General features: G+C 51.8%; 8 protein-coding genes across 8 annotated transcripts; 4 read left to right on the top strand and 4 right to left on the bottom strand.

Moving 5' to 3' along the window:
- Positions 1 to 390: 390 nt before the first annotated feature.
- BDW70DRAFT_157094 (t-SNARE syntaxin) lies at positions 391 to 1,573 on the bottom strand (the record flags this gene model as incomplete). Its single annotated transcript, XM_073740290.1, has 4 exons — positions 391 to 426; positions 480 to 1,040; positions 1,087 to 1,268; positions 1,318 to 1,573. The coding sequence occupies 4 exons, from the start codon at positions 1,571 to 1,573 to the stop codon at positions 391 to 393; spliced, it is 1,035 nt and encodes a 344-aa protein (XP_073599256.1).
- A 512-nt stretch (positions 1,574 to 2,085) lies between these two features.
- On the top strand, positions 2,086 to 5,085 carry BDW70DRAFT_110518 (uncharacterized protein). Its single transcript, XM_073734523.1, has 2 exons — positions 2,086 to 2,439; positions 2,499 to 5,085. The coding sequence occupies exons 1-2, from the start codon at positions 2,417 to 2,419 to the stop codon at positions 4,882 to 4,884; spliced, it is 2,409 nt and encodes an 802-aa protein (XP_073599255.1). The 5' UTR covers positions 2,086 to 2,416; the 3' UTR covers positions 4,885 to 5,085.
- On the bottom strand, positions 5,086 to 5,979 carry BDW70DRAFT_110524 (uncharacterized protein). The gene has a single exon (XM_073734524.1). The coding sequence runs from the start codon at positions 5,740 to 5,742 to the stop codon at positions 5,287 to 5,289; it is 456 nt and encodes a 151-aa protein (XP_073599254.1). The 5' UTR covers positions 5,743 to 5,979; the 3' UTR covers positions 5,086 to 5,286.
- A 309-nt stretch (positions 5,980 to 6,288) lies between these two features.
- On the top strand, positions 6,289 to 7,534 carry BDW70DRAFT_157092 (uncharacterized protein; the record flags this gene model as incomplete). The annotated part of the gene is made up of 2 exons (XM_073740289.1): positions 6,289 to 6,396; positions 6,455 to 7,534. 2 exons carry the CDS (start codon positions 6,289 to 6,291, stop codon positions 7,532 to 7,534), a joined length of 1,188 nt encoding a protein of 395 aa, XP_073599253.1.
- A 230-nt stretch (positions 7,535 to 7,764) lies between these two features.
- On the bottom strand, positions 7,765 to 10,084 carry BDW70DRAFT_110498 (ABC1 kinase family protein). The gene is made up of 2 exons (XM_073734522.1): positions 9,168 to 10,084; positions 7,765 to 9,111 (listed from the first exon to the last, which is right to left on the bottom strand). The coding sequence occupies exons 1-2, from the start codon at positions 9,977 to 9,979 to the stop codon at positions 7,911 to 7,913; spliced, it is 2,013 nt and encodes a 670-aa protein (XP_073599252.1). The 5' UTR covers positions 9,980 to 10,084; the 3' UTR covers positions 7,765 to 7,910.
- BDW70DRAFT_110497 (uncharacterized protein) lies at positions 10,085 to 10,973 on the bottom strand. The gene has a single exon (XM_073734521.1). It carries the CDS (start codon positions 10,761 to 10,763, stop codon positions 10,191 to 10,193), a length of 573 nt encoding a protein of 190 aa, XP_073599251.1. The 5' UTR covers positions 10,764 to 10,973; the 3' UTR covers positions 10,085 to 10,190.
- A 137-nt stretch (positions 10,974 to 11,110) lies between these two features.
- Positions 11,111 to 14,244, top strand: BDW70DRAFT_148002 (cytochrome P450; the record flags this gene model as incomplete). The annotated part of the gene is made up of 8 exons (XM_073738800.1): positions 11,111 to 11,338; positions 11,390 to 11,537; positions 11,588 to 11,953; positions 12,003 to 12,278; position 12,312; positions 12,693 to 12,769; positions 12,819 to 13,365; positions 13,410 to 14,244. 8 exons carry the CDS (start codon positions 11,111 to 11,113, stop codon positions 14,242 to 14,244), a joined length of 2,478 nt encoding a protein of 825 aa, XP_073599250.1.
- A 431-nt stretch (positions 14,245 to 14,675) lies between these two features.
- BDW70DRAFT_130066 (uncharacterized protein) lies at positions 14,676 to 15,165 on the top strand. Its single transcript, XM_073735739.1, has one exon. The coding sequence runs from the start codon at positions 14,778 to 14,780 to the stop codon at positions 15,045 to 15,047; it is 270 nt and encodes an 89-aa protein (XP_073599249.1). The 5' UTR covers positions 14,676 to 14,777; the 3' UTR covers positions 15,048 to 15,165.
- Positions 15,166 to 23,084: the final 7,919 nt, after the last annotated feature.

Raw genomic sequence — 23,084 nt, 5'->3', positions numbered from 1 at the left:
TAGGTGCATACCGATTCGAATACCTGTTATCACCATGGGGAGAAATTTCATGACTAATCTTAAAACTGTTGATAACAGAAAAGACCTAGTTGAACGCCCATGTATAAGTTAAGACTTTTCGCATACAAATAGCGAATTTATCATGGCCTCGATCTATGGGATTCACTGTTCATAGGTATACACCAGAGAAAAGCTGAACAAAGAAGAGAAATTCACTGGTCAGTGTTAGGTGCCTAAAATTCGCATCGAGATCTAGGTGCGCCAATTGCAAGACAAAGCAAGAATGAAAGAGCATCAGGGGATACAGATAGGATATGCGTCATTCGTTGAAATGTAGAGACGAAACGCAGCCCAATATTAATACACTATTAAAACAAGTAGTATGTGCATCTATCCTGAGATCAATACCCAGAGAAGGAAGAAAATCTACAAGCGATCTGTCAGCATTCACGTATATCAGATGCACAGAGAAGACTTACCATTAAAACCCCAAACATCTTAGCGATTAGCCATCGATTTCCCGATACTCGTGTCCAGTACTTCATTAGTTCGCGCTGTGCTCCTTGGACGTTATCCACCACATCTTCTGTGTTGGCATCTATCCGCTGGATCATCTCAGACTGCTCGCTGACCATTTGCGCTAGCTGACCAAAGATGCCCCCTAGCTCGTTGATTGTCCGCTCGATTGCGTCGATTGCTTCGCCACGAGACTGTATGTACGAGTTACTTGACTCGGCCTCCTCCATCATCAGAAGTTGCTGGTCAGACTGCATGGACGGACGGCCTAGAGGAGAGGGATTTGACGGCTCCAGGGTTAAAAGATCCGAGGAGCCTCCGGGCTGCGGTGTTCTTCGCCCAGAGGGATATAGCGGAGAATCAGACCGCTGTGGGTCTAGAGCAGCCTGTGACTTGGACGAAACGGATGAGACGAAGTTCTCTGTCCGTGATCGCGATGCTTGGATGTTCTTGGTGCGGACCTCGAGAACATCCTTGAAATTTGCACCCACGTCTGCCAGTTTCCCTTGTAACATAACAACAACCTAACCTACGTTAGCAACTTATCAATGTATCCCCACTTCAACTTACATTATCATTGTGCTCCCCCTCCTGATCCGTTTTTGACCGGTTGGATTTCGGATGTTGTGAAAGTGTGAGTGCTTGCAATGAGGCAATCTGTTGATTTAGCGACGCAAGGTCCTGCTTGATGACATAGGTCAACTCGGAAATCTCGACCGGCCTGTCGTCGAAGAGGGTCTTTCGTTTCGCAACTAACGCAGCGTTAGCAAACGCATTTAGGGATACTCTAGCAGTACACACGTTCTGCTAATCTCCGGAGCTTCGCCGTCGTCGCCGTGATTCCTCGTCCAATCTCCGCCGCGCGTCGAGCAAACTCTGACCTCCTCTTGCCACCTGCTGCAGTCCCGTTGGGAGATCCATTCGCCTGTTGTCGCTGAGAGTCCGATAATAGCGCCTGCCGCTGAGACCCAACTTTCGATGACGCCGCGCGTTTCTGGGCTTGACCGAGGATTGCCTGGAACTCGCTAGTGCGATCCTGTATCATAGGACCGGTCATATTGCAGATAGCAAGGGCACGATTGAGACAATAATCTTCGGGCGTTGTTCTAGCGAATGAGAAGGCCGGTCCGCAATTATTGAGCGCCGACCGAGTGCGATGAAGGACTCCGGAAAAGGGTGAATCTAATCGATAAGGAGACAACAATAGGAGACGTATCTGTCGGATGGTGTATCAACCACTTCAGGATAGGTCTAAGAAAGGAATGAACGCTGGCGAGGGAATATATGCTTAAGAAGCGAGCATAATGCCCATGGATATCGATTCGAGCGAGGTTGAGAGCATTAGCGATGACGAGATAGTCTACTTGGCCCGTCGCCCGCCGCCGCAGGCGTCCTTCCCGATCGGAGAGCGGCAAGCACGTGATTATTCTCTGCCACCTGAAGACACAGCCACTACTACCACGTTACCAGCCACCCCGCCGTTAAGGCATTGACCATCCAATGCCGCGGAGCCGCCCTACTAGCCTCAGGGGGGTTGTCCACGACTCTACGTCAGCTTGGTATCTCGATTCCTCTGCTTTTTACCAGTCTTTATTTGGCATTTTGCACTCTATTCCACGTCTATTCCACGCACCTAACCCAGACATAATTGTCCTGCCTGTCTCTATTTTTTTCCTATATATTACGTGTCTGTCACCTTGGCCCTCAGTTTCATCCTGCCTGCCGCACGTCATAGCCGGCGAATTCAAAACTTGCTGCCTTGCGGATTCCAGTGTTCATTTTGTGACCCGGCACAAACCCAGCGTTGAGACTATAGCCCAGAGCCTGGGATATGCGAATCACGAGCCTATATCGGCATATATGCGATTGTTTATGAGCTGTTAAGCAGCCATCTGTAGCCATGTCCGGTCCATTCCAACGCCCGTGAGTTGGACCGCTTTCCCTACGTTGCATGATTCCTTGCTGATCGCTTCCCTTTCTAGCCCTCTCAACACATCCAACTCTAGTACGATATCCCCCTATGCCCGCGGCGACACTCCTGTTTCTTTCAAACCGAATGTGAATCGGGCAAAAACGAAACGTTGGGTCGAGGCAAAGAAGTACTCTTACGACGGCGATGACTGGGGTGAAGATGAGTATGGAGAGTATGAATATGATGACCAACCCCCGGAACCACAGACCCAGCGTACAAGTGCGAATCAGAGCACTCCGGATGTCTCGAGTACCCTTTCACTGGGAACACCCCATCCGCCACTACCAAGCACGGGCCGCTCGCGCTCGGTGGAGCGAGCTCAGACAATGCCAACAGAGAGCCCAGCTGCCTCCAGCAGTCCTACGGCGCCCATAGTCCGCCCGGCTGACATCTATAAGCGGATGCGAGAGGAACAGCAGGACCGCCGGCCGTCTCCGGCTGCACCATCGACGGACGAACACGCTTCAGGGGCTGACGCAGTTCCTGAGTCTTCTGAGAACACAATCCCTCCTGCCGCTCAAGCCCCGGAGCCTACTTACAAAGCAGAACAAGCCGATGTCAAGAAAGCGAGTACCCCTCCGGCAGCATCGAACGAACCCCCGGCCCTCTCGTTGCCGGAGGTGAAGCGCTTATCCGCGTTCGGTTCTGGTTTCTTCAGTGAACCCGAACCTGGCCCTCAGAACAACCAGGAACCAGGAGATCAACCACACCAGTTACATCACAATCCTTCTCTCGGCTTCCGCTCCGCCGTCAACCAAGCTTTCGATGTCCCTGAAACTCCAAGTACCGTTGCTGACAGCGTAGCTCGCTCAAATAGCGATAGTACGGCGGGCATAAGTCCCATCATTCCCCGTCGCGGGAATACCGATGACAAAACCCCGACCATCCATGAAGAGCCGAATGAGAATACAGAAACGCCGACCGAAGGCAACATGGTCTTCAAGCCAGGGCACCGCCGGGATCTGAGCATACCCAGCCCTGGCAACAGTCCTTCTCGCAGACCGGTCATTGCTGGGCCCGATGCCACTGCATCGTCCGAACTGGCTCAAATATCCTCTGGAACGCCAGTGGAGTCTCCTTTGGCCACGCAGCCTCAGCAGCACGTTTTTAACCCGGATATCCCACAACCCTCTCGGGAAACTACGAGGAGTGATTTGCCTGCACCTCTTAACGTTCAGACAAACATGGTCTTTAATCCGGCTGTATCAACAGACATTCCTGTAATCATACCGTCAATGAGCACGGAAAATTCTCCTGAAGATACGGAGAATGATCGGTTAAGAAAGGAGATTATTCGTTCTCTAAGCAGAGAGAACTCACCCTCCGACCACCAGGAGATTGGCACGCCACCCCATACCAGTGGAGAGAATAATTTACTCCCGAGAGAATATGAGGCCTACAGGGCGGCACCGCAAACCGCAACTTCTCCGGGATCAGAACCGTCTGGACCGACATTTGACACTATCCTGGCGACGTCCCAGGCTCCTTCAACTGGGAATGCAACTCCACCCCCATCGCAGGTCTCCCAACCTAAACTCAAAAAACGCTTCTCCTGGGAAGAATCGTCTGAAGACGAGGATTCTGTTCCCGTCACACAAGCCCAGCCCGCTCGACCGCCACCGATGCCCGGGCAGTTCCCCTTTTCGCAAGATAGCGTCCTCCCGGAATCCGTGGTAGCGCCCACGAAACAACCATCAGAGATAGCGGACTCGTCAGGAGAGAGGGTTGAACCAGCTACACCCGAGAAACCTAAGCTTACTCTCGTACCGCCCGTGGCCATGGATGCTCCTAGCATTCCATTAAGTGACCATGGCCATGAGCCTGTTCTTTCTCAGACTACAGAGACACTTGCCCGGGCCGAAGAGGGAGACTCGTCCAGCCATATGCCGCCAACTCTGGAACAACCGACGCATACACCGCCTGTGTCTGACGAGACAGGCTTGCTAGGATTTAAAGACATTCTCAACATGCAGTCACCGTACGAACGGATTCAGTCTTTTGACCGTACGCGAGATCAATTTGCAACCATCAATACTGGTCTAGGAAACTGGCTTCAGGTTACGTTCCATGCCCACCCGGAGCATCACGATGTCATAAGCCGCAACTCCAAACCTCTATCCGAGGAGTTCAAAAACAGCGTACCGCGCACCAAATTCCCAAAACTTGCATCCTTAGGAAACCTTGCATCTTCGCTCCAAGATGGATCTCACTCAACGTCGGGCCATATTAGGCGGCCATCCGCGCCGCTCGGATCCATGCGGCAACAGTCTGGAAAAGATTTCCTGCATACTGCAGGAGTGTTAGGTGGCCAAGCAGGTAAGGCCGCTAAGGGCCTCTTCTCCAAAGGACGAAGCAAACTGAAGGGGGCGGGAGGGTCTGAAAAGGTAGAGCCTTGATTTCGTTCTGGAGCACCTATACCGGTGCTGCATTTCATTCTATTTCTACTCGCGTCGACGGCAAACCTTCTGCATTTACGTCTTGTTGTCTTGTAGTGGATTGTGGGATTGTGGAATTGTATACCTGTATATGTTACCCCCTTTTTTACCTTCCGCCTTATGTCTCTATTCATTGATACAAGCCTGTTGTAATTGAGAACACCTTTCGAGGTGCAGTTCAGAATGTGACACGAGACGATGTTTGCGAAACAGTCGCCGCATCGGCGCTTACCTTACGATCTGCCCCTTATTTTTTCTCCCCTTCCCGCTTCTCTATTCATTCTGTTGTCTCGCTTATTTCGGCCTCTAATACTTTAGTGGTGATGATGTAGGGCTTCCAAGCGGTGCGTGGATATCACAAGCCTATCCGGCTATCCGACCTTCAGCCTGATGCTGAATCTCGTCTAGATCTAGAAGACCCTCACCATCCAGCAGCCGGAGTAGATTGACGAACGGCAATTGCAGCTGGAGATGACGATGCAGAGCCAGCAGGGGTGGGGAAGATTTTCGTCCAACCTTCGACACTACTCGCTGGTAGTGCAGTTCGACCGGAAAAAGCAGTGGTCCGCAGCGCCCAGCAGGCACCAGCAAATGCGATCCCTGTCCTATTGAGAGCTGGGAGACAAAGGGAGCCTCATGGAGATCTGAGACTGTCATGCTGGCTGGTCCAGTAAGATTGGGGACCAGAGTGTTGATCACTTGGGCGCTAAGCCGCACTGCGGGAGAAATGCGCATAGTGGACATTCCCAAGTCTGACTCTGAAGACAACCACGTTGAAGGCCCTTTCCGCCGTGAGACTGTCAAATCCTTCGATTTCATCCTGCAATCTTTGGCGGCATTTTAGGTCAGGGCGACGTACGCAAGCCGCGCTCTCTATTCTTCCTGCGGTGCCCAGCCGCCCTCGGACTCGTCCTTGACCTGTTGGGCGTGCAGCAAACCGATCTAGACCTGTCGCCGCCACTTGCTTCGAAGCTTGGTGAGTCCACTTGTTCTGTTAGTTTTTGTCCATGTCAAGCATTATTCCGACTGGCGACTGATTTCTCCACAGCTTAGAACAGTCATTCGTTCTTCTCAGTTCTCTCTTCAGCCGTGGGCGAGGAGTCCCAGCCGCGTCTCCTTGGCGGAAGAACTCGGCGCCGTGGGTCACAAGAGTACAGTTAGTGCCTCGAGTCTCAAGGAAGAATAACCTTCCTGAAAGCCTTCGTCTCAGCGTGAGGTTATTCAAACGGCGCCGGCCCACCACAACGGTCGTCCGACTTCTACCCGTCGAGTCCTGCGTCCCTTCGCTTCAAGCATGACTGGTCGCGACGGCCAGTTCAGATATTCTCGTAGCGGGACCCCGCATCCCAAAGAATCTCGTCACCCATGGAGAAGCTGAAGAACGTCAGCCGGTTTCGCCGTATCTCAATGGGTGCAAATCAGTCTGATTTTAAGACCGAGCAACCGTCAAAAAAGCCGTTCCATCGATTGACCGTAAGTCCTCCCTCCCGTCATGTTGATTGCTTGGGATGGATTCTCAGTCTCTTCCTAGGGCCTTTTCAGCCGCACTCAGCATAGAAAGTCTGCGCCCCCAGAGCCTATAATTGAATCCTCCTCGGAGAGCAGTACCAGGCATTACCTCGCACCAGTCACCTCTCGGCCGGACTCTAGAATCGCGGGCTCGTCAATCTCATCGGTTGATTACCATGAAAGGCCACTATCCCTTCCAGACGGTCGCAACACTATTCACAGCCCACGTGCACCTCTAGAAGGATACTTTGCGCATGAATCGCCAGAAACCTTCTCCGTCGCAGGCCCTCACCAGCCCCTCCGCGGCACTGCTAGCTCAGACCATATAAGGTTGAGCGACCCTACACCCACCGATCCCGGCCGACTCTCGCCCCATTTCCCGCCGTATCCCCCACCTGTCTCTCCGCATCGCCAACCCCACGTTTCATCCCCGCGATACAGTCCGTCCCTGCCTTCTCCGACCCCTCGTACGCCACCATCTCGCGGCCGTTCCGAGGAGCGTACTTACGCCCAAGAACTGCATCTCCGCTCCCGAAGCCCCAAAGCCTTTGCGCCACGGCCCGAAGAGCGCCATCTTCCGAAGCATGACCCCACCGATCCCGCTTTCAACCTAGGTGCCTTCCGGTCGTCAAATCCCCGCACAAGTCGCATTGGTGACCAAGAACTACCCTGGAAAATCACCATCCCAGGCGACGACGACGAGGCAGCGACGGGTACATCGGTTTCCTGGAGCCATGAAACTGAGGGCGTCCTTAATGGCACCGGCACTGGCACAGACACCAGCACCCGATTACCCACCTACCAAGAAGACGAAGAAGAACACGGCCCTTCCAAATTCCAACCGCAGGACGAGAAACAGGGTCCGCCCGTCCCTCACTCTTCATCAACGTCCGAACTCACTCCGCCACAAGCACAGCCCAATACCACCACTCCCGACCACCCGCACCGCAGCGGTGCGCGCACGATCAATGCATTACACGGCCCGGTTGAGCTCCCCGCCCGAACGGACGACAATTCCAGTGAGGAAATCATGATGTCCAGCACTGCGTATCCGGGCCAGGAATGGCGCCCTCTTGGGTTCTCCGAGTGGGAACATCAGTGAACAGCTCTGACGATCCGATTAAATCAACACCATAATGACAAGCGACATGCGCTAAGCGCTATGTATGATCTGATGATACCCTTCCCTTTTAGCGGTGATGTAGGTTCTGTATACTCTTCTGTTGCATTGTCTTTTTTTGAGGTGGTTAGCAAGCAAGCGAGTATGTATATTTAAATGTGGTTCCTCCTTCTCTCCGATCAAAATTTCAGACCTCTAACTATTGTATTCCACCGTGATAAAACGCGCCTTTGATCATTGGACAAGCTTTCTATTGGCGGGTTCAATACAAAAAACTAGGTATCACGACATGACTGGAGTGCCTTTTTATCCCAAACCATAATCTACGTAGTCTACAGTGGAGAAGACGGTCGATATGTTACCCCTCAAAGATACTATGGTTCAATTCCACCCCCATATCCTTTGCCACAGACTGCATCTGCGCCTCAAGATCATCCTCCATGCCACCGCCCAGATGGAGAAACTGTCGCACCTTCGTAAACCAAAAGAACAGGTCACTAGAAAAAAGTACGACACGGAAAAGCAAATGGCGGCCATAGTTGCGGATCTTCTCGGTCAGACGAAGATCCGGCGACTCAACCAGCGCCCGTGAAGCCCACAAGCCCGTTATCTTGATACGGTTCACTGGCGATCCCAAGAACTGGTTGTTCCCCTGGACGATGCGCAGATTACGACCGATAAAGATAAGCTGCTGGGGCCATTTGGTTTCGTCGCCCAGGATCTCTCGGACGGCTTTGCGGCTGGCTTGTTGCATCTCATAGTGGCGTTGAGCGCGCTCAGCTTTGCTGAGGCGTTCAATCCCTTGCTGAGTAGAAAGGTTGCCGCCGCGGTATGGTTTCATAAGGGTTGCCGAGGCGAAGATGTCCGGGTTATTGACACCCCAGCCCTTGACAATTTCGTTAATGGTGGCGTTGTCGAAGGTGAGGAGGGCCTTCCAGAAGCGGGCGTATTGATGTCGGAACTCGGGATCCATGTGGATGTAGAGACCGTGGTCGATAAGGACGAGCTCGGAATGGCCGTTGGGCTTGCGGCGGATGAAGATGTTGCCCGGGTGAGGATCGCAGTGAACCAGGCCCCAGAGGAACATCTGCGCTGAGAAGAGGTCTACCATTGTTGTCATTACCTCCTTTAGTGACAGGCCGAGGCCGCCGCGGCCGTTCCTGCCCCGCCAGTCGTTGCGCTCCGGTTTGATCTTGAAGCTTGAACGTGCGGATGCGGATCTGTTGGCCCGCGGGGAGTCCAGTGGTGTTCCGCCACAGCCGGGGCTTCCCTCGCGCCAGCCTCCGCGCCAGGTGCGTGTGATAGCGTCTTTGTCCCAGAGCCGTACTCCCTCGATCCACTCCGCTGTCATGACGCGTTTGGAGCTCAGCTCACGGTGAACTTTCGGGATGTATACGCGGCCACGAAGGCGAGACTCCCCCGCGACAAGCTTGGCCATCATTTCCGAGTTGTCGGCTTCGTTCTCAAAATCTGTTTCAAGGAAAAGACGCTCGCTGACGTAGGGAACAAGACTATAGAACGGAAGGTCGAAAATGCGGCTGTAGATCCAGGTAACAACCCTTCGGAGTATTAGCATCAAATATCAATAACTGAGGCGAAAAATAAAAAAGCATACTTAAAGGCCCATAGATCCCACTGTATTTGTTGCGCAATCTCTCGTTTCTGAATCTTGATAGCAACTTCTCTTCCGTCTGCCAACCGGGCCCAATGCACCTGAGCTACACTGGCACTCGCTCTGGCCACACGTTCCATGACTCCCTTTGTAGGATCGCCGCTAAAGGAAACACCGAAGACCTCCTCCGCGGATTTGCCAAAGTCCTCTCGTATGACTTTCTCCACGTCCTTCCAACTATTCTGTGGTGCATCATCAAACATTCGCGCAAACATTTTCTGGAATTCCGGTGGTAATATAGCCGATTGCATGGCGATAGCTTGGCCAATCTTCAGGTATAGTCCACCATTATGCCGCAAGAGGTCCGACAGTCGCTCGGCGTTCCGGGCGTGGACGTCTGCGATGGAACCGGCGAGAGGGGGGTTCGGGCGGAAATTGATCTTGTAGTCCAAGGCAACAAGCACTCCCAGCGAGAATGTACGAGCGGTTCGAGTGATGGAGGAAGCGTAGAATTGATTATCGAAGACGTAGACGATGCCCGTCGCCAACGAAAGGTAAAAGATGCGACGAAGCCATTTTCGAGTTCGGCGGTAGGTCCTCGCGGGAACCGGCTTCCCTAAGGAGCTCGGTGATATAGGTACAAAGGGCTGAAATTCGCCAGAATGTACATGTCTTCGGTGGCAGAGCGGCTGGGCTGGGCAAGAAAGACGAGGAGGTACAGAGCGGAGATGACGCTGGGTGAAGGCAATGCTCGTGAGCGACGGTGAAGGGGAGGGGCCCGAGCGCAGTGCCCGGCAAAGAGTGGCAGACGCCATACGGATATCAGGAGAGCAGACGGTGTATCATGGCGATACCCAGAATCAGATCTATGGGCCTATAAAGGTGGTTGAAGATGGCACGAGGTAATGATGATGAAGAGCAGCGGAGATCTGAGATCGGGGAATTGCCGCCGATTCCCCGAGACGGAGATAACATCACCAGCCAACAATTACACCTATGACCGGAAAATGTAGGTAGATTATTCTATCAGAAGATATACATCTGCTCCATCATCGGCTGGTATGTTAATTGCTTGCACACTTTGGCGTATTCCCTCATATTGTTGGGGATGATCTCCTCCCAGAGCTCGTCTGACTTCAAGTATTCCAGCTGCTTGCGGCACACCGGCTCCGACACCATTGGGAGCAGGGTTGGGAGATTAGCGATGGCAGCCTTGACGAAATTCGTCTTGAAACAGTTCCCAAACGCAGCCAGGGTATGAGCATCGGCGCAGATGTCGCGTCCCTCGAGTTTTGGCCCGCACTGCCGCTTGATGATGTCGGCAGCGTCGTCGCCGAGTTTTAACAGCGCTTCCTCCTGCTTCGGGGCATTCAGGGTCTGCATTAAGCTGTGGACGGCGGGGACGAAGGTATTATTGCGAGTCCAGAGGTCCCAGTGAGGCACTGTTGGCTGGCATCCTTGATCGCAGATCTCGCGCTGGAACTTGTTGAACAGATCGTTGGGCCGTGCGGCCAGCGCTGTGACGACTCTGATGCACGTTGGGCTGAAACCGGCGGTCGTAAATGGGAGGAGTAATAGTAGAGATAATATGAAGCGCATGTTGCTAGAGACGAGGAGTGCAAGTAGATTGGCAAAAGAAGTTCGATGTAAAAGGAGAAAAAATTGGGAGTTTGTCTTTATGGGGGATCGACAGGCAAATTATATATCCCCGCACACTCGTCTACAATTCACGGCCATCGAGGATCTATTCTATACAACGATTTCTTGAGTTCCTAGAACAGTATCAGAGTACAGAAGATAGAAAGAGACATTGTCCCGTGATCGACATTCGCTGTTGAGCCGGTTGATTTAACGATGATGCGAGAGCTCTCTTTCTACCCCCACTCTTTCTCACCTTTGACTTCAACACCCTCTTCTAACGTAACATTTTCTCTCCTACAATCAAGATGACACAACTGAATCTCGTTGAAGTTGACTCTCTGGAGGCACATGTCCTCATTGACAATGACCTGGATCCCCTGTCGACCATTTCCCCTGACACCGTCCAGATTTCCGGTCTGATGGGCCATTTGGCCATGAACTCGCCCCATCACCTGAACGACAGAGGAGATGCTCACAGGGAACTCCAAATGGAGGATATATGCTGCTCAGCACATGGCTTGTCGATCATACTTGTACGCAGCATCTGATCAGATTTGTACAACATACCGCTTACGATCTCACAGACCGCGACAAAAGGCAATCAGAAGCATTCTATTCTTTTCGATGCAGGGCCAGAAGAGGAGGCTTGGGAAAGGAACGTTCGAAGGATGAAGCCTGAGCTATCTTCGGTCGAGCTGGTCCAGCTGTCTCATTGGCATCGGGACCATTCAGGTCAGCCAGGCTCTTATATGGATGTGGAGAGTCTAAACTGAACAATACAGGCGGTCTCCTTCGAGCGGTTCGAATGATTACCGAGGCCAAAGAAGCCAATGGTCTTCCTAAAGACCTGGTCGCTGACCTTCACCCAAACCGGCCAGACTATCGAGGGTTCTCGATTGGCGAGAACATCATCTCCTTGCAGGCGGATCCGTCCTTTGAAGAACTTGAAGCTGCCGGTGCGACGGTCCAGAAATACGATAGCGCGCATACTGTGCTGGACGACTTCTTCCTCATTTCCGGCGAGATACCGAGGCGGACGCCATACGAGACGGGTCTAAAGCATGGAATGCGGTTCGACAAAGAGGACAATGAATGGACATCGGACGAGGCCATTGTTGATGAGCGATTCATCATGTGCAATGTCAAAGGTCTGCGATTGTTCATTTGACATAGTTTCACATGCAATGCTAATCATAGCAGACAAGGGGATCATCATGCTGACTGGCTGCAGCCACGCTGGAGTCGTCAACTGCACTCAACATGCACTTGAACTTGCGGGGGGGTCCATCCCTCTGCATGCTGTGATTGGGGGCTTTCATCTGGCTACGAGCGACGCAAACCAGATTGAAAGAAGCATCAAAGACCTACTGAAATTAGACCCTGCAGTGCTTCTGCCAGGTCACTGCACGGGCTGGAGGGCCAAATTCGCTATTGAGAAGCGGCAGCCCGGGCTGCTCGTTCCATGCTCCGTAGGTTATAACATCATATTTTAGTTGCTACCCACAGAGTACTCAAAACCGTACGGTTGCGAGACCATCTAATCGTTTTCACGCGCTTCGCATCAGGCTATCACTAAGATGAGCTAGCCGAGGATCGCGGCGGCTGCAAGGTTCTCCGCAGCCAAAGCGTATTGGCGCTGTGGACCAACCACGTCAAGAAGTTGTGACAGCCTTACACGTTGACTCAGGTATAGCGACTCCGGTGTTATACCTCTCACCAACTCGGTTGGCATATAAATATTCAGTCCGTCAGGGGGAGATAGCAAACAATGTGAATAACACTCAAGATGAGCCAGATGAATCTCAAGATATATCTCCTTCTCCTTCTGAGCCCGGTGCTCGCACTTAGCGGTCTCATTCTAATCTATATACTTACCCGGCCGATCAGGCTCTTCCTCTATGACCGGCGTTTCTATCTAAAGGGCGGGATCCATGCGCCCATGATCCCTAGGGACATCATTTCAGGTATCTGGATCGGTGTACCATCGTGAAATGCTCTGGCTAAGGCGTTAAGTGACTCGCTTCTTCTTCGCTGTGGTCAAAGCGCAGAACGAGCACCGCCTATACGAGTTCTTTAAAAGGAGCCTTGACCACGGCAATCCAGCATCATCAAACTGCGTGGAGAGCAATATCTTTGGTTCATTTCGCGTGATCCAGACCCGCGAACCTGAGCACCTCAAAGCGGTTCTCACGGGAAAGTTCGCAGATTTTGGCAAAGGCGAGCTTTTTCATAAGCTGTGGATTCCCTTTCTTGGAGATAGCATCTTCACTACTGATGGGAAAGAATGGCAAGGCAGTCGCAACCTCATCCGGCCCATGTTTATCAAGGACCGGATCAGCGACCTTGATATCTTTGAACGCAAGACCCAAACGATGTTGAGTTTATACAGTCCTTCTGGCGAGCCAACAGACGTCATGGACCTGTTCTACCGAATGACCCTTGATGCTATCACCGAGTTCCTGCTGGGAAAGGGCATCAACAGCCTGGAGAACCCGCAAGCCGACTTTGCCCTGGCTTTTGCAGACGTCCAGCGCATACAGACGATGCTTACAATGCTCGGGTACGTGCCGCAATGAGGAACTATGGACTAACTAACGAACGCAGTCCTGCCCAGCATCTATACCCACGCGGGAGGTATAACCAAGGACTGAAAGTGATCAACGACTTTGTCTGGCCATTCGTTCATGACACACTGAGCCTTCAAGCGGACAATCTCAAGAGCTCCGAGAAATCCTTCACCTTCCTCCATGCCCTAGCCAACTACACCCGCAGCCCCAAGACTATCCGCGACCAAGTTGTATCAATTCTCCTCGCCGGCCGTGATACCACCGCTGCAACCCTTTCCTGGGCCTTTTACGAACTCTCCCACTATCCAGAAGCCTACTCGAAGCTCCGCGCCGAGATCCTCGACAAGGTCGGCCCCACTCGCGCTCCTACATACGACGACCTCAAGAATATGCCTTATCTCCGGCACACCATCAACGAAATCCTCCGCCTCTATCCAGCCGTGCCATACAACATCCGCTTCGCCCTAACTGACACAACCCTCCCCATGGGCGGCGGAGTAAACGGCGATCTCCCGATAACAATCCTGAAAGGTGACGCAGTGGCCTACTCCACATACGCCATGCAACGCCGCCCAGACCTCTATCCTCCTGTTTCTGAGAAGTTCGCGGACCCGACTATATTCTCACCAGAGCGGTGGGAGGTATGGTCTCCGAAGCCGTGGCATTACGTCCCGTTCAATGGTGGGCCGCGGATCTGTATCGGGCAGAATTTTGCGCTTGCAGAAATGGGCTATACCATTGTGAGGATTCTGCAGAGGTATGAGCGGATCGAGTATGTCGGAGAGTGGGAGAGGCAGTTCCATAAATCGGAGATTGTGGGAACACCGGGGATGGGCGTGAGGTTAAGGATGTATGAGGCCGGAAAGCCCTAGATCCTATCTTGTCCTGTCTATCAGATTAACGCTGTGCTGAGGTGATTGTTCGAAGCATACTATAACGTCAACGAAGTTTATACCATGTCTATATGACGCCCGCAAGCCCTATTGGCCCATCCACGGCCTTAGATATAACAACTAATATCCAAGTCCGGCCAATTGGGCTGTATAACTGGGACACCAGTATATCAGTGACATCGACGCGGATAAGTGATAGAATCAGTCAATGACAAGAGTCGTTCCTTCACCACAGTAATAATGCATGAGCTTCTCGTCCAGAGTACTATGATATCCGAGTCCCCGTCTTATTAATGATCTTGCAAGTTGGAAGAACCTTGTCCCTAAATGCTTCTCTATAAAGTGCACTCGTCAACATATATAGATCTAGGACAGAGTTCGAATCAAAGTACCGAGTATCGCCAACTAGATTTCATGCTTAGCATACAGCTGACAGACTACACTTTGCTTAAGCTGGCGATAGTATCTTGGGCGAGATCACCTGGCATTCTAACCCAAGCTGACATTGATATATGTGTCATATCTCGGAAAGCACCATCCTACTTAGGGCATACCTACTGGGCTGTACGATAGACATCCCAGAACCGAGATCCCAGAACCGAGACCTCAGGCATCCATGTGCCGGCAACGCTCGCTCGTGGTATTTTCGCTCTTACTCCGCGAGCACTCAGAACAAGCAGATCCTAGGTAAACAGGGATCCCTGCATACCTGGAGAAGTGCGCCATCCATACCATTCCAAGCCTATCAAGCACTGGTTCGATTAGTACACATTGTTATGTAAATCAAACCGGCCGAGAGATAAGACACTGCCTTCTCTAAATGGCAGCCGCCATAGCCAAGACTGGTCGATGCCAAAACATGCGCGGCGCCTTGCATAGTTTCAGCCAACAGTACTCCCACTCCATACTCCGCAAAGAATCCCTGAATAGAATGCCAAGGCGATGATTTGGAAGGGATTCACGCGAATCGTGTCGATCCCCCGGAAATAGTCATCGACAATGATCTGTAGACCTATGGAGTAACGCTGCTGCCTTTGGTCGACACGGCAAAGTCGAATCTATCTATGGGGTGACACCGTGGGGTTTGGATGAGGCGTTTCCTGCTCCAGGTCGTTGGTCGATCTTCAGGAGGTGAATGCCAACGGCAGTGCCAGCGGCAGTGGCAGTGCATTGCGTCTGAATGCATTTTTAGATCTTGGTTGGTTTTTGGGTTTCCATATCTAGGCATCGCAGTTTCTGGGTCGAGCCCGTGTATGGAAGACTCCGTGCATTCTTCGCCAAGAGATGTGTTATCTATCGTAGGTAGCAAAATAAACAATTCGTCATTCTCACCGAAGACCTCGATACCGATAGGAATGCATGGCAGGGGTCTTGGCCAGTGTAGCGATAACTGAATCTGAGTGTCTAAGACTCAACGCCTGATACTGAGACTCCTTGACTCTAACTGTATCTCTGTATCTCTCAATCGAGCTGTAAGAGCCATTGGATCGCCGCCAGCGGGGTATACGGTAGCATAGACGGAGTACCCAGCAGGAGCCAAGACATAGAACAGATACGGTCACTGTATCTGTACAACGACTCTGAGTAGTCCCGATTACTAGGTGACCTTACAGATTCCCTATACATTCACCCGTCCCCGTCATACAAGGGATGCCAAGCACGCCCTGTCCATCGCAATTGCTTGGCGGCGATAGAGCAAACTTTCTCAGACTCCTGTGATTTCGGTGACGGGTGACTTGCCTGCATGTTTCTGTCCAAAATTCAGGACGGCCTCGGCCTGGACAATGAGGTCTCGTGCTGCATCCGCATCTTGGCCTCCGCAGTTGATTGACTGATTGATTATCGCTCCCGAGACATGATCGACGATGCCGATACTTGCACGGAGCCAGAATCTGAGTCTGATTCTGGGGATTTTTCCCCTTTACGTCCGACTCGGCGTGGTTTCAGGCTTGTCTATGATCGATGATTCAAACTCTGATTCGATTCATGGTTTAATTTCATGGTTCAATTTCAATAGATCACATCAATGATTCGACTACCCTCTGGGAAGCGAAACCAGATCGACGGGCCAAGTCGCAGGTCCAACTACAGGCAACAGCACCTGTGACTTGAGTCCAAGCAAAATCGCGCGCTGCGACGAAGTCGAGTCATGGATTTGATATTAGACCCATTCAACCCAGGAATACGTCACTGGTACTGCAGCCCAGAGGTTTCACTAGTACCACTACGACGACCCTGGCGTCACTTCAGAGGCAGAACGTCCCCGACAGGAATCGACTGGCTGCATGCACAGCCTGCTCAGCGTGCTCTGTGAAGGCTTGGCAAGAGCGACCGGAATACCTTCTCCTGCCACTCCGCACTCGACTGCGGAATGGGCAGGAATGCAGGCTGGCCTGGCCGTTGCCTGTTACACCGTGTTCCGCGATGGAGTCAACGGCTACTACAGAGACAGAATCCCACCGTGCCAGTCTTCCAGGAGTTTTCCAGGAGTCCAGGTCGCAGGGACTCCGCAGGGCTGTCCACTTCCGCCTCCCAAGACGGCGTAGAATAAGCCGGAGGGAGTTTGCTGGCAGACCGTCTACCCCGGACCTGGAGTCGGAGTTTCTTGCATTCAAGGACTAAAGTTGCGGAGGATGATTCCGCCGGTCTGGCAAGACGACACCTGCATCCCTGTAGCTGATCCCTTGGCAGTGTGTGTAACGGTGGCCCGGTCAATTATTTGCTTGAATATCCCGTCAAGTGGCCATTTTACTGTCCGCAGTCCCGAATACGGATCGAGAGAGTGTCAAATACTACACGGCCTAGTCCAATCATAAACTTGGTGGTTTTGGTGGTTAAGGGGACAAGAAACGTCAAGGCACTCCTTGCAGGCATGAAGCAGAACGCGAACAAAGTCCGACGGAACCACGAGCAGGAACTGGCGGAGTCCATTTCCGCACATACCGGCATTTTTGGGACAGCAGTTCAGGGACAGCAGGGACAGGGACCAGGCTCGGAACGGACAGGGACAAATCTTCGAAATTTTTCTAGAAAAATTTGATCACCCAGAAAACGCCCAACTCTGGCTCGTGGAAAGTTCTTTCAGATTGCGTTGACTGCGTTCCAGACAGATTTCGCTCGACCACGGAACTCGCACGCCATTGCTGGTACCATTCCGTGGTTGGTTTTGATATGGCTCCGACGGCAGCGCAGAAGCGTGCCGATTCCCGAATGCAACTGGCGATGGCATAGCACGCCGATTAAGCCGAGAATTGGCTATCTGGCCCGAGATTACTTATCTATTATCTCTTTGAACCATTCGTACCTAGAACGACTTTAGAAGACGCGTAAATACTACTCCTGTAACACATTTTAGTGCAGGCCGCAGCACATATTGAAGACCGAGCTAGCTCTTAAGCACGGTGTCTCTGGGGAATCAATAACGCCATCTTCCATGTTGTAAATAGGAAGTCGACGGCTGAACTCGACTAATCCGTCGACCGTGAAGCACTCCAGGATAACGCGGGATTTGGTCCTTTGTCACTTCTCGGAAGCCATTTGGATCTTTGTGAGAGGTAGTCTCTTGAGCCTGAGCGGACAAGGCGATTTCCGATTTGTCCGAGTCGGAGGAGCGTTAACTCCGTCAGAGTAGTTCTCCAAAGTACTGCCACCTGAAGTAGAAGATCAAAGAACGCAAGTTGCGCACGGAGAGATTCGCCAAGGCGTCAAATCGACCTCTTTCCCCAGTTGGTGATCATCAGCGGCATTATTTGCAGTCTACTGTTCCTTCGAAGGCCGGATTCTTGCTAAAAGGACCGCCAAAGCCGGCGTCGACGCTCGGGGTCACCGGGAGCGGATACGAAAACGAAGGAGCTCGTGTTCGAAGATATCGCGGGGACATCCACGGTCAACATCGAACGACAAAAAAGACTCACGCATAAAACCCCAAGTTATGATGAGCTGTTTCTTGTCTGTACCGTCCCGTCTTCTAGTTGCCTCCAAGTTAACTCTTTTGGTCGAAAGCTAAGGAGACAACCGGGTTGGGAGGCTGGGACCGGTCCGTCCGCCAGTGCTATATGCATCCCGCCCGTAGACACTAGACTGTACCATCGTGGGGGTGAAATTGAAGCCGTCCAATCTCCAAGACGATGCCATGAATCATGGGGTAAGGGTTTGTGGTCTCGAGGCTTGCGCCTCACTCAATTGAAGTTGCCTACCGACAGCACGTAACCTCCTGCGCGAACCTCTTGGCAAGCTTCTTTTTTTATAGACAATTGCGTACTCTTGAAGCATCCAAATCTGCTGTCCCTAGGCAGAAGGCAATCGCATGGCGATGAAGCCAAAGTCAAAGCCACGATGGGATCTTGAGTTGACGCCGTATGCGATCCAGGCTGATTCATGGGCGACCTCGGATTATTCCATCCTTCGTCTAGAGGAGGATAAGGCTGGGCAAGCAGAAAATCCCTCACCAAGATCATCGATGCGACAGCTTGGCTCGGGCGATCGTCTCCGGAGGAGTGGAGAGCGCTTTTGACGACTCACAGCTGCAGATTGCGGTGGCAGCATCCATTATCTTAATTGATTTGGTGTTCCTCTTACTAAATGGGCTAGCTCGAATTAGGGATAGCGCGTGCTCGCAATAACGAGGCGAGTGGGTGGCATACAACCGTATGGCGTAAAGTCTGGTACGCCGTACACCGGACCGTAAACTACTGTAGGTACAGAAGCCAAGACCGCACCGGACTCAATAGTCCATATTAGAGTCCTGCTCTGGAGCTGGCCAGCGATCGCAATTCGACGTCTAACAAGTTGTCCAGATTCTATTAATACTGAGACCCCATACTGTGATATCAGGGCCTTCATATCAATCAGGGGAACGAATCCCGGGCGTAAAGCAACCCCATGGAGACTGGAGAGAAGGATTCATTTCGTGCCTACGTAACCTACCGCAACGGGTAAAGAATAATACAGACTGAGCCGCTAACCGAGTCAGGTAGTTCGCTTCTCGCTGCCGAAGCCAGGTGTAATAATGCCGCGTCGGGTGCTCACCGCACGCCTGTACCGTATCAGACGGTCTGCCTCGTACATATTATCGATTATATTAGGCCCCGGAAACAGAAATCCATCACATAATCACGCGAGGACGCCCGCGTGCATTTACCCGGCTGCCCCGTCCGGGCACGGGCTGAAGAGTCGATTCGGGCTGCCGATAGAGTTTTCAATCATGACGTAGTGGCGCGTGCAATGAGCCGATCCAATTGGCCTGAGTGTCATGCCGATTTCCGATCATCTGCTAGGATGTCTTGCACAGAAGGTAGTATCTAGTAGTTATCAGTATGAAGGTCAGAATGTCACGGGATGAGCGAATTTCTGATGCCAGAGAAGCCGCTAGACCCACGAAGCATTCTAGAAGAAGTCGAGAACGGATCAGACGGATTCGATCATGCACGACTGTGACGGTACCTGAGCTGGCCCCAGAGACGATGGTTGCTTTCGGTCTTGACGGTGGGATGGACTCGAGCCACTCGACCACTCAGAAGAGCGCGAAATCAGCGTTGTCCACAAGGCGCGGCATCAAAGTTACTCCGGTACCGGACGGCTCCGCTCAGGCTAAAGGAGATTGAGAGAGGTGGCATGGCCTTGTTCTGGCGTGCGCGATATAATTATCGATCTTATCGAGCCGCGGCTGCTGCTCTTTTTCATACCGCAATTATTCTACTGACCACCAGCTCGATTTCTGCTGGGTTGTGATTGACGGACCGACAAATGACCTGAGAGAATCCAAATGTCTCGTCTGGTCTGGAATGTCTCACGTGGTCTGGAAGGCTGGAGTAAGAGAAGTGAAGATCGCCAAGATTTTCCCCCGAATCCTCTAAATCCGGTAATACTGTACGAAACGACGATCGGTCGCTAGTCAATATGACTCGGCGGTGACCTCAATCCTGCAACTTGAGATCACATCTATAGGTGTGGCAGGGTGGAAGCATCAGGGACTGTGTCCAACTTCAACTGTGAGACAAGCTCGCTTTAATTTTCATTATTGCAAGGAGATGAGAGCCGCCGTCTGTTAGGAGTTCATTCGGTTCCATGGTTTCCTGTGGAGTGAATCTCGAGCCTCGGCAGAACAGTTTGGTTCAGGACAGCAGCTTGCCTATCAGCTCCACCCCAATTCATATAAGAGCTCCTCCACTAATTTACGGAGTCGTCGACAATTTCTGCGTATCTGGTTAGTAGTAGCAGGTAATAGTAACAGCAATTGAATAACCTCCAATGCGAAGTTTCAAGACCAGCTCAATTCCAGCTTGTTGAGCCTGGCCAAATAAAAAAAAAAAGACGCAGAAAACAGAGGGCAAAAAGAAGTACAACCCAGTTATGCATGGACCAATCCCTTGTACTCTGTAGATAGACCCTTCTTTCGATCGCTGTATACGATGGCCCCGGGAAATGCTTGGCTGACGTGCTATTTCTGTGATTCTTGCCTCACTGGGTTAAGCTTGCTGCGAGAAGTCCTTGTCCAGTACCTGTGAGAATCCCCCGGAAACTCGATAGCAAACGTCTGTCGGAAGTCGGTGCGCACGGTGATGCAGTGCGGCGTCATTTTCTGCTTCAGTCTGATCCTTCGTCAAGTCGGATGGCGGAGGGCGGTCACAGTCGCAAGAATGACATGGAGAGACGGCCATTTAGTTGGCCATCGTTTGAGTTCGGGACGAACGGGAGAGGGATGGACTAGCCAACTAGAGCGGCGTGAAGTCACCGTGGTCGTAGCATGACAGAAGAGGCTGGGCTTGTGAGTCTAGTGATTTGGAAGAGGTGAGCCGCGGAAAGCGCCCTACTGAGGAGAGGGGAAGCTATCAAGGCGGGCGTCAAACCTTCTCATACCGAGAAGGGGATAGAGCTCCTCTCGGGCCTCCCGCGATTCCCTCTAAGCTCACGACGAGGCGCCTTTGGCTGGTGTCACGGCATAGATGAAACTGCACGCAGTATCGTCATATTTCCACACTGATCAATAATAACGCCTGTATTAATTCGGAATACGGACGAGATCAGTTGATATGGTTTCTTCGAGGTCAATTCATCCACTCGCTAGGAATTATTACTCGCCTTTGTTCGCATGGAGTTGTGTATCTTTCTGAAATCCTAATGCTGTTCCCTTGCAGGCTGATATATGGCTACCACAAGCTTACCCTTGGGACGAAAAGACCTGAACAGATGGAGTGTCGAGCGACTTGCACCTGCTCACCCAAATCCGGGGTGAAATCAATTTTGAATAATGACTTGAAAAAATAAGACTGCGGAGGATGCACCTTGGCAGTGCATATTCCAACCATCTGACTCACTGCAGGATAAGCCTTATGTGTGGTGAAGCTTGGGGTCGCGGGGCCGGTGAGCCTGGAGGGTTCGCTCGCTCAACTCAGACCTGCACCCCATAGTAGGCAACCACAGTCTGGACTCTGGACTCTGGAATGGAAGAAAATACGGGGGTTTGGCGGATTGGTCTGTCAGGCGACCCCTCAGCACTTTTAGGAGATGTCAAGATGCAGTCCCAGATGTAACTCTGATTTGTGGACAGCGAGGTGGGTGGCTTCTCCCAGCCCTGCTGTGAATGATGGAGCCAGGTGTCGCGTTCTCTTTAGAATCATATAGGTTCTTGGGCAACCCAATGACGAAGTAACCGGGTTAACAATCTATCGTTAAATCCAGTCGAGGCATATGTTCTCCCACGCTGACTGCATCCAAGAGGCAACGTGGTACGCATGTGCTTCGTGCATATAGCAGAGCCGGGCTAGATCCTAGAGGTCAATCGTATAGATCGTGAACTCTGTTCTTGTGGGAGGTCGATGGAGTTTTCTAGAGCAAAGCGAGAATTCAATCGAGCTTTTCAAGCGAGCTTTTTTATTCGCGAGAGCTCTACTCGTATCCTTCATATGATCGTTGTTCTACGAGAACGATACTCCGTATCAGGTACATAATAGATACCAGTGGTCGCGCGATTACACAGATTCAGGGTTGACCACTGCCAAACAGGAGCTCGATTTAATGATGCTGGGCATTGGGAGAAATAACACATTTAAGACTTGAGAATGGAGACAACGTCTGGACAATTGAACCTGGATCGAGTCTTTGATAAGGCAACAGGGTTGGTGGGTGGTTGTTGGTTCGTCACACTTTCCCAATGCTGTAGGACGTGCAGGAGGTCGACCGAGATGCGTCCAAGCCCCTGGAGATGTGAGGAAGAAGATTCGAAATTGAGTCTGAAAGGCACGAAGAAGCCGAGTCGGTCGCAGTATGGGACTGAAGACCGTTTCTTGGAAGGAATGGGCCATCGCAAAAGCGACTACCAGGGAATTGGAGGGCCGAGTTATCCTCGTATGCTCAACTCCATATGCATTAAGGAAGCTTCATACTCAAATCGAGCTGATGCTGCAGCTCGGCGCTTATCCGTAACCAGGAGGTCGGGCCAAACCATCGGTTGCTCTAAGCGAGCTAGTGACTACCAAGGCTAGAATCGTCAAGAGTCTGTCTATGATCTAGAATAATAGAGACCTTAGGACTTCGTAGGCGATAGCTACGGCATGGTGTTAGATAGCCTACAGGTAGTAATAGGCATTCCGAGCTTGCAGTTGGGACATCCAGCCAAGCCCTTAGATATGATGAATAACATCGAGATGGCGTTGATATTTGGTGTCAGCTGAGGGACCCTGATTATTTGTTTGTTTTGACCCTGCATAACCGCAATTGTCGTCACCAAGTTCTTGACGCGCCCCTTGCGTTCCAGTTCAGCGAGCTCGTGGCTCGACCCTGACTGCAATCATGGATCATCCTGAGACAGGAGTTTCCTG

Source organism: Aspergillus foveolatus (genome assembly GCF_047715535.1).
Source record: "Aspergillus foveolatus strain CBS 279.81 unplaced genomic scaffold BDW70scaffold_7, whole genome shotgun sequence".
Classification (NCBI taxonomy): domain Eukaryota; kingdom Fungi; phylum Ascomycota; class Eurotiomycetes; order Eurotiales; family Aspergillaceae; genus Aspergillus; species Aspergillus foveolatus.
Note: the sequence above shows the minus strand (reverse complement) of the source record. Positions and strands in the feature narration are given on the sequence as shown.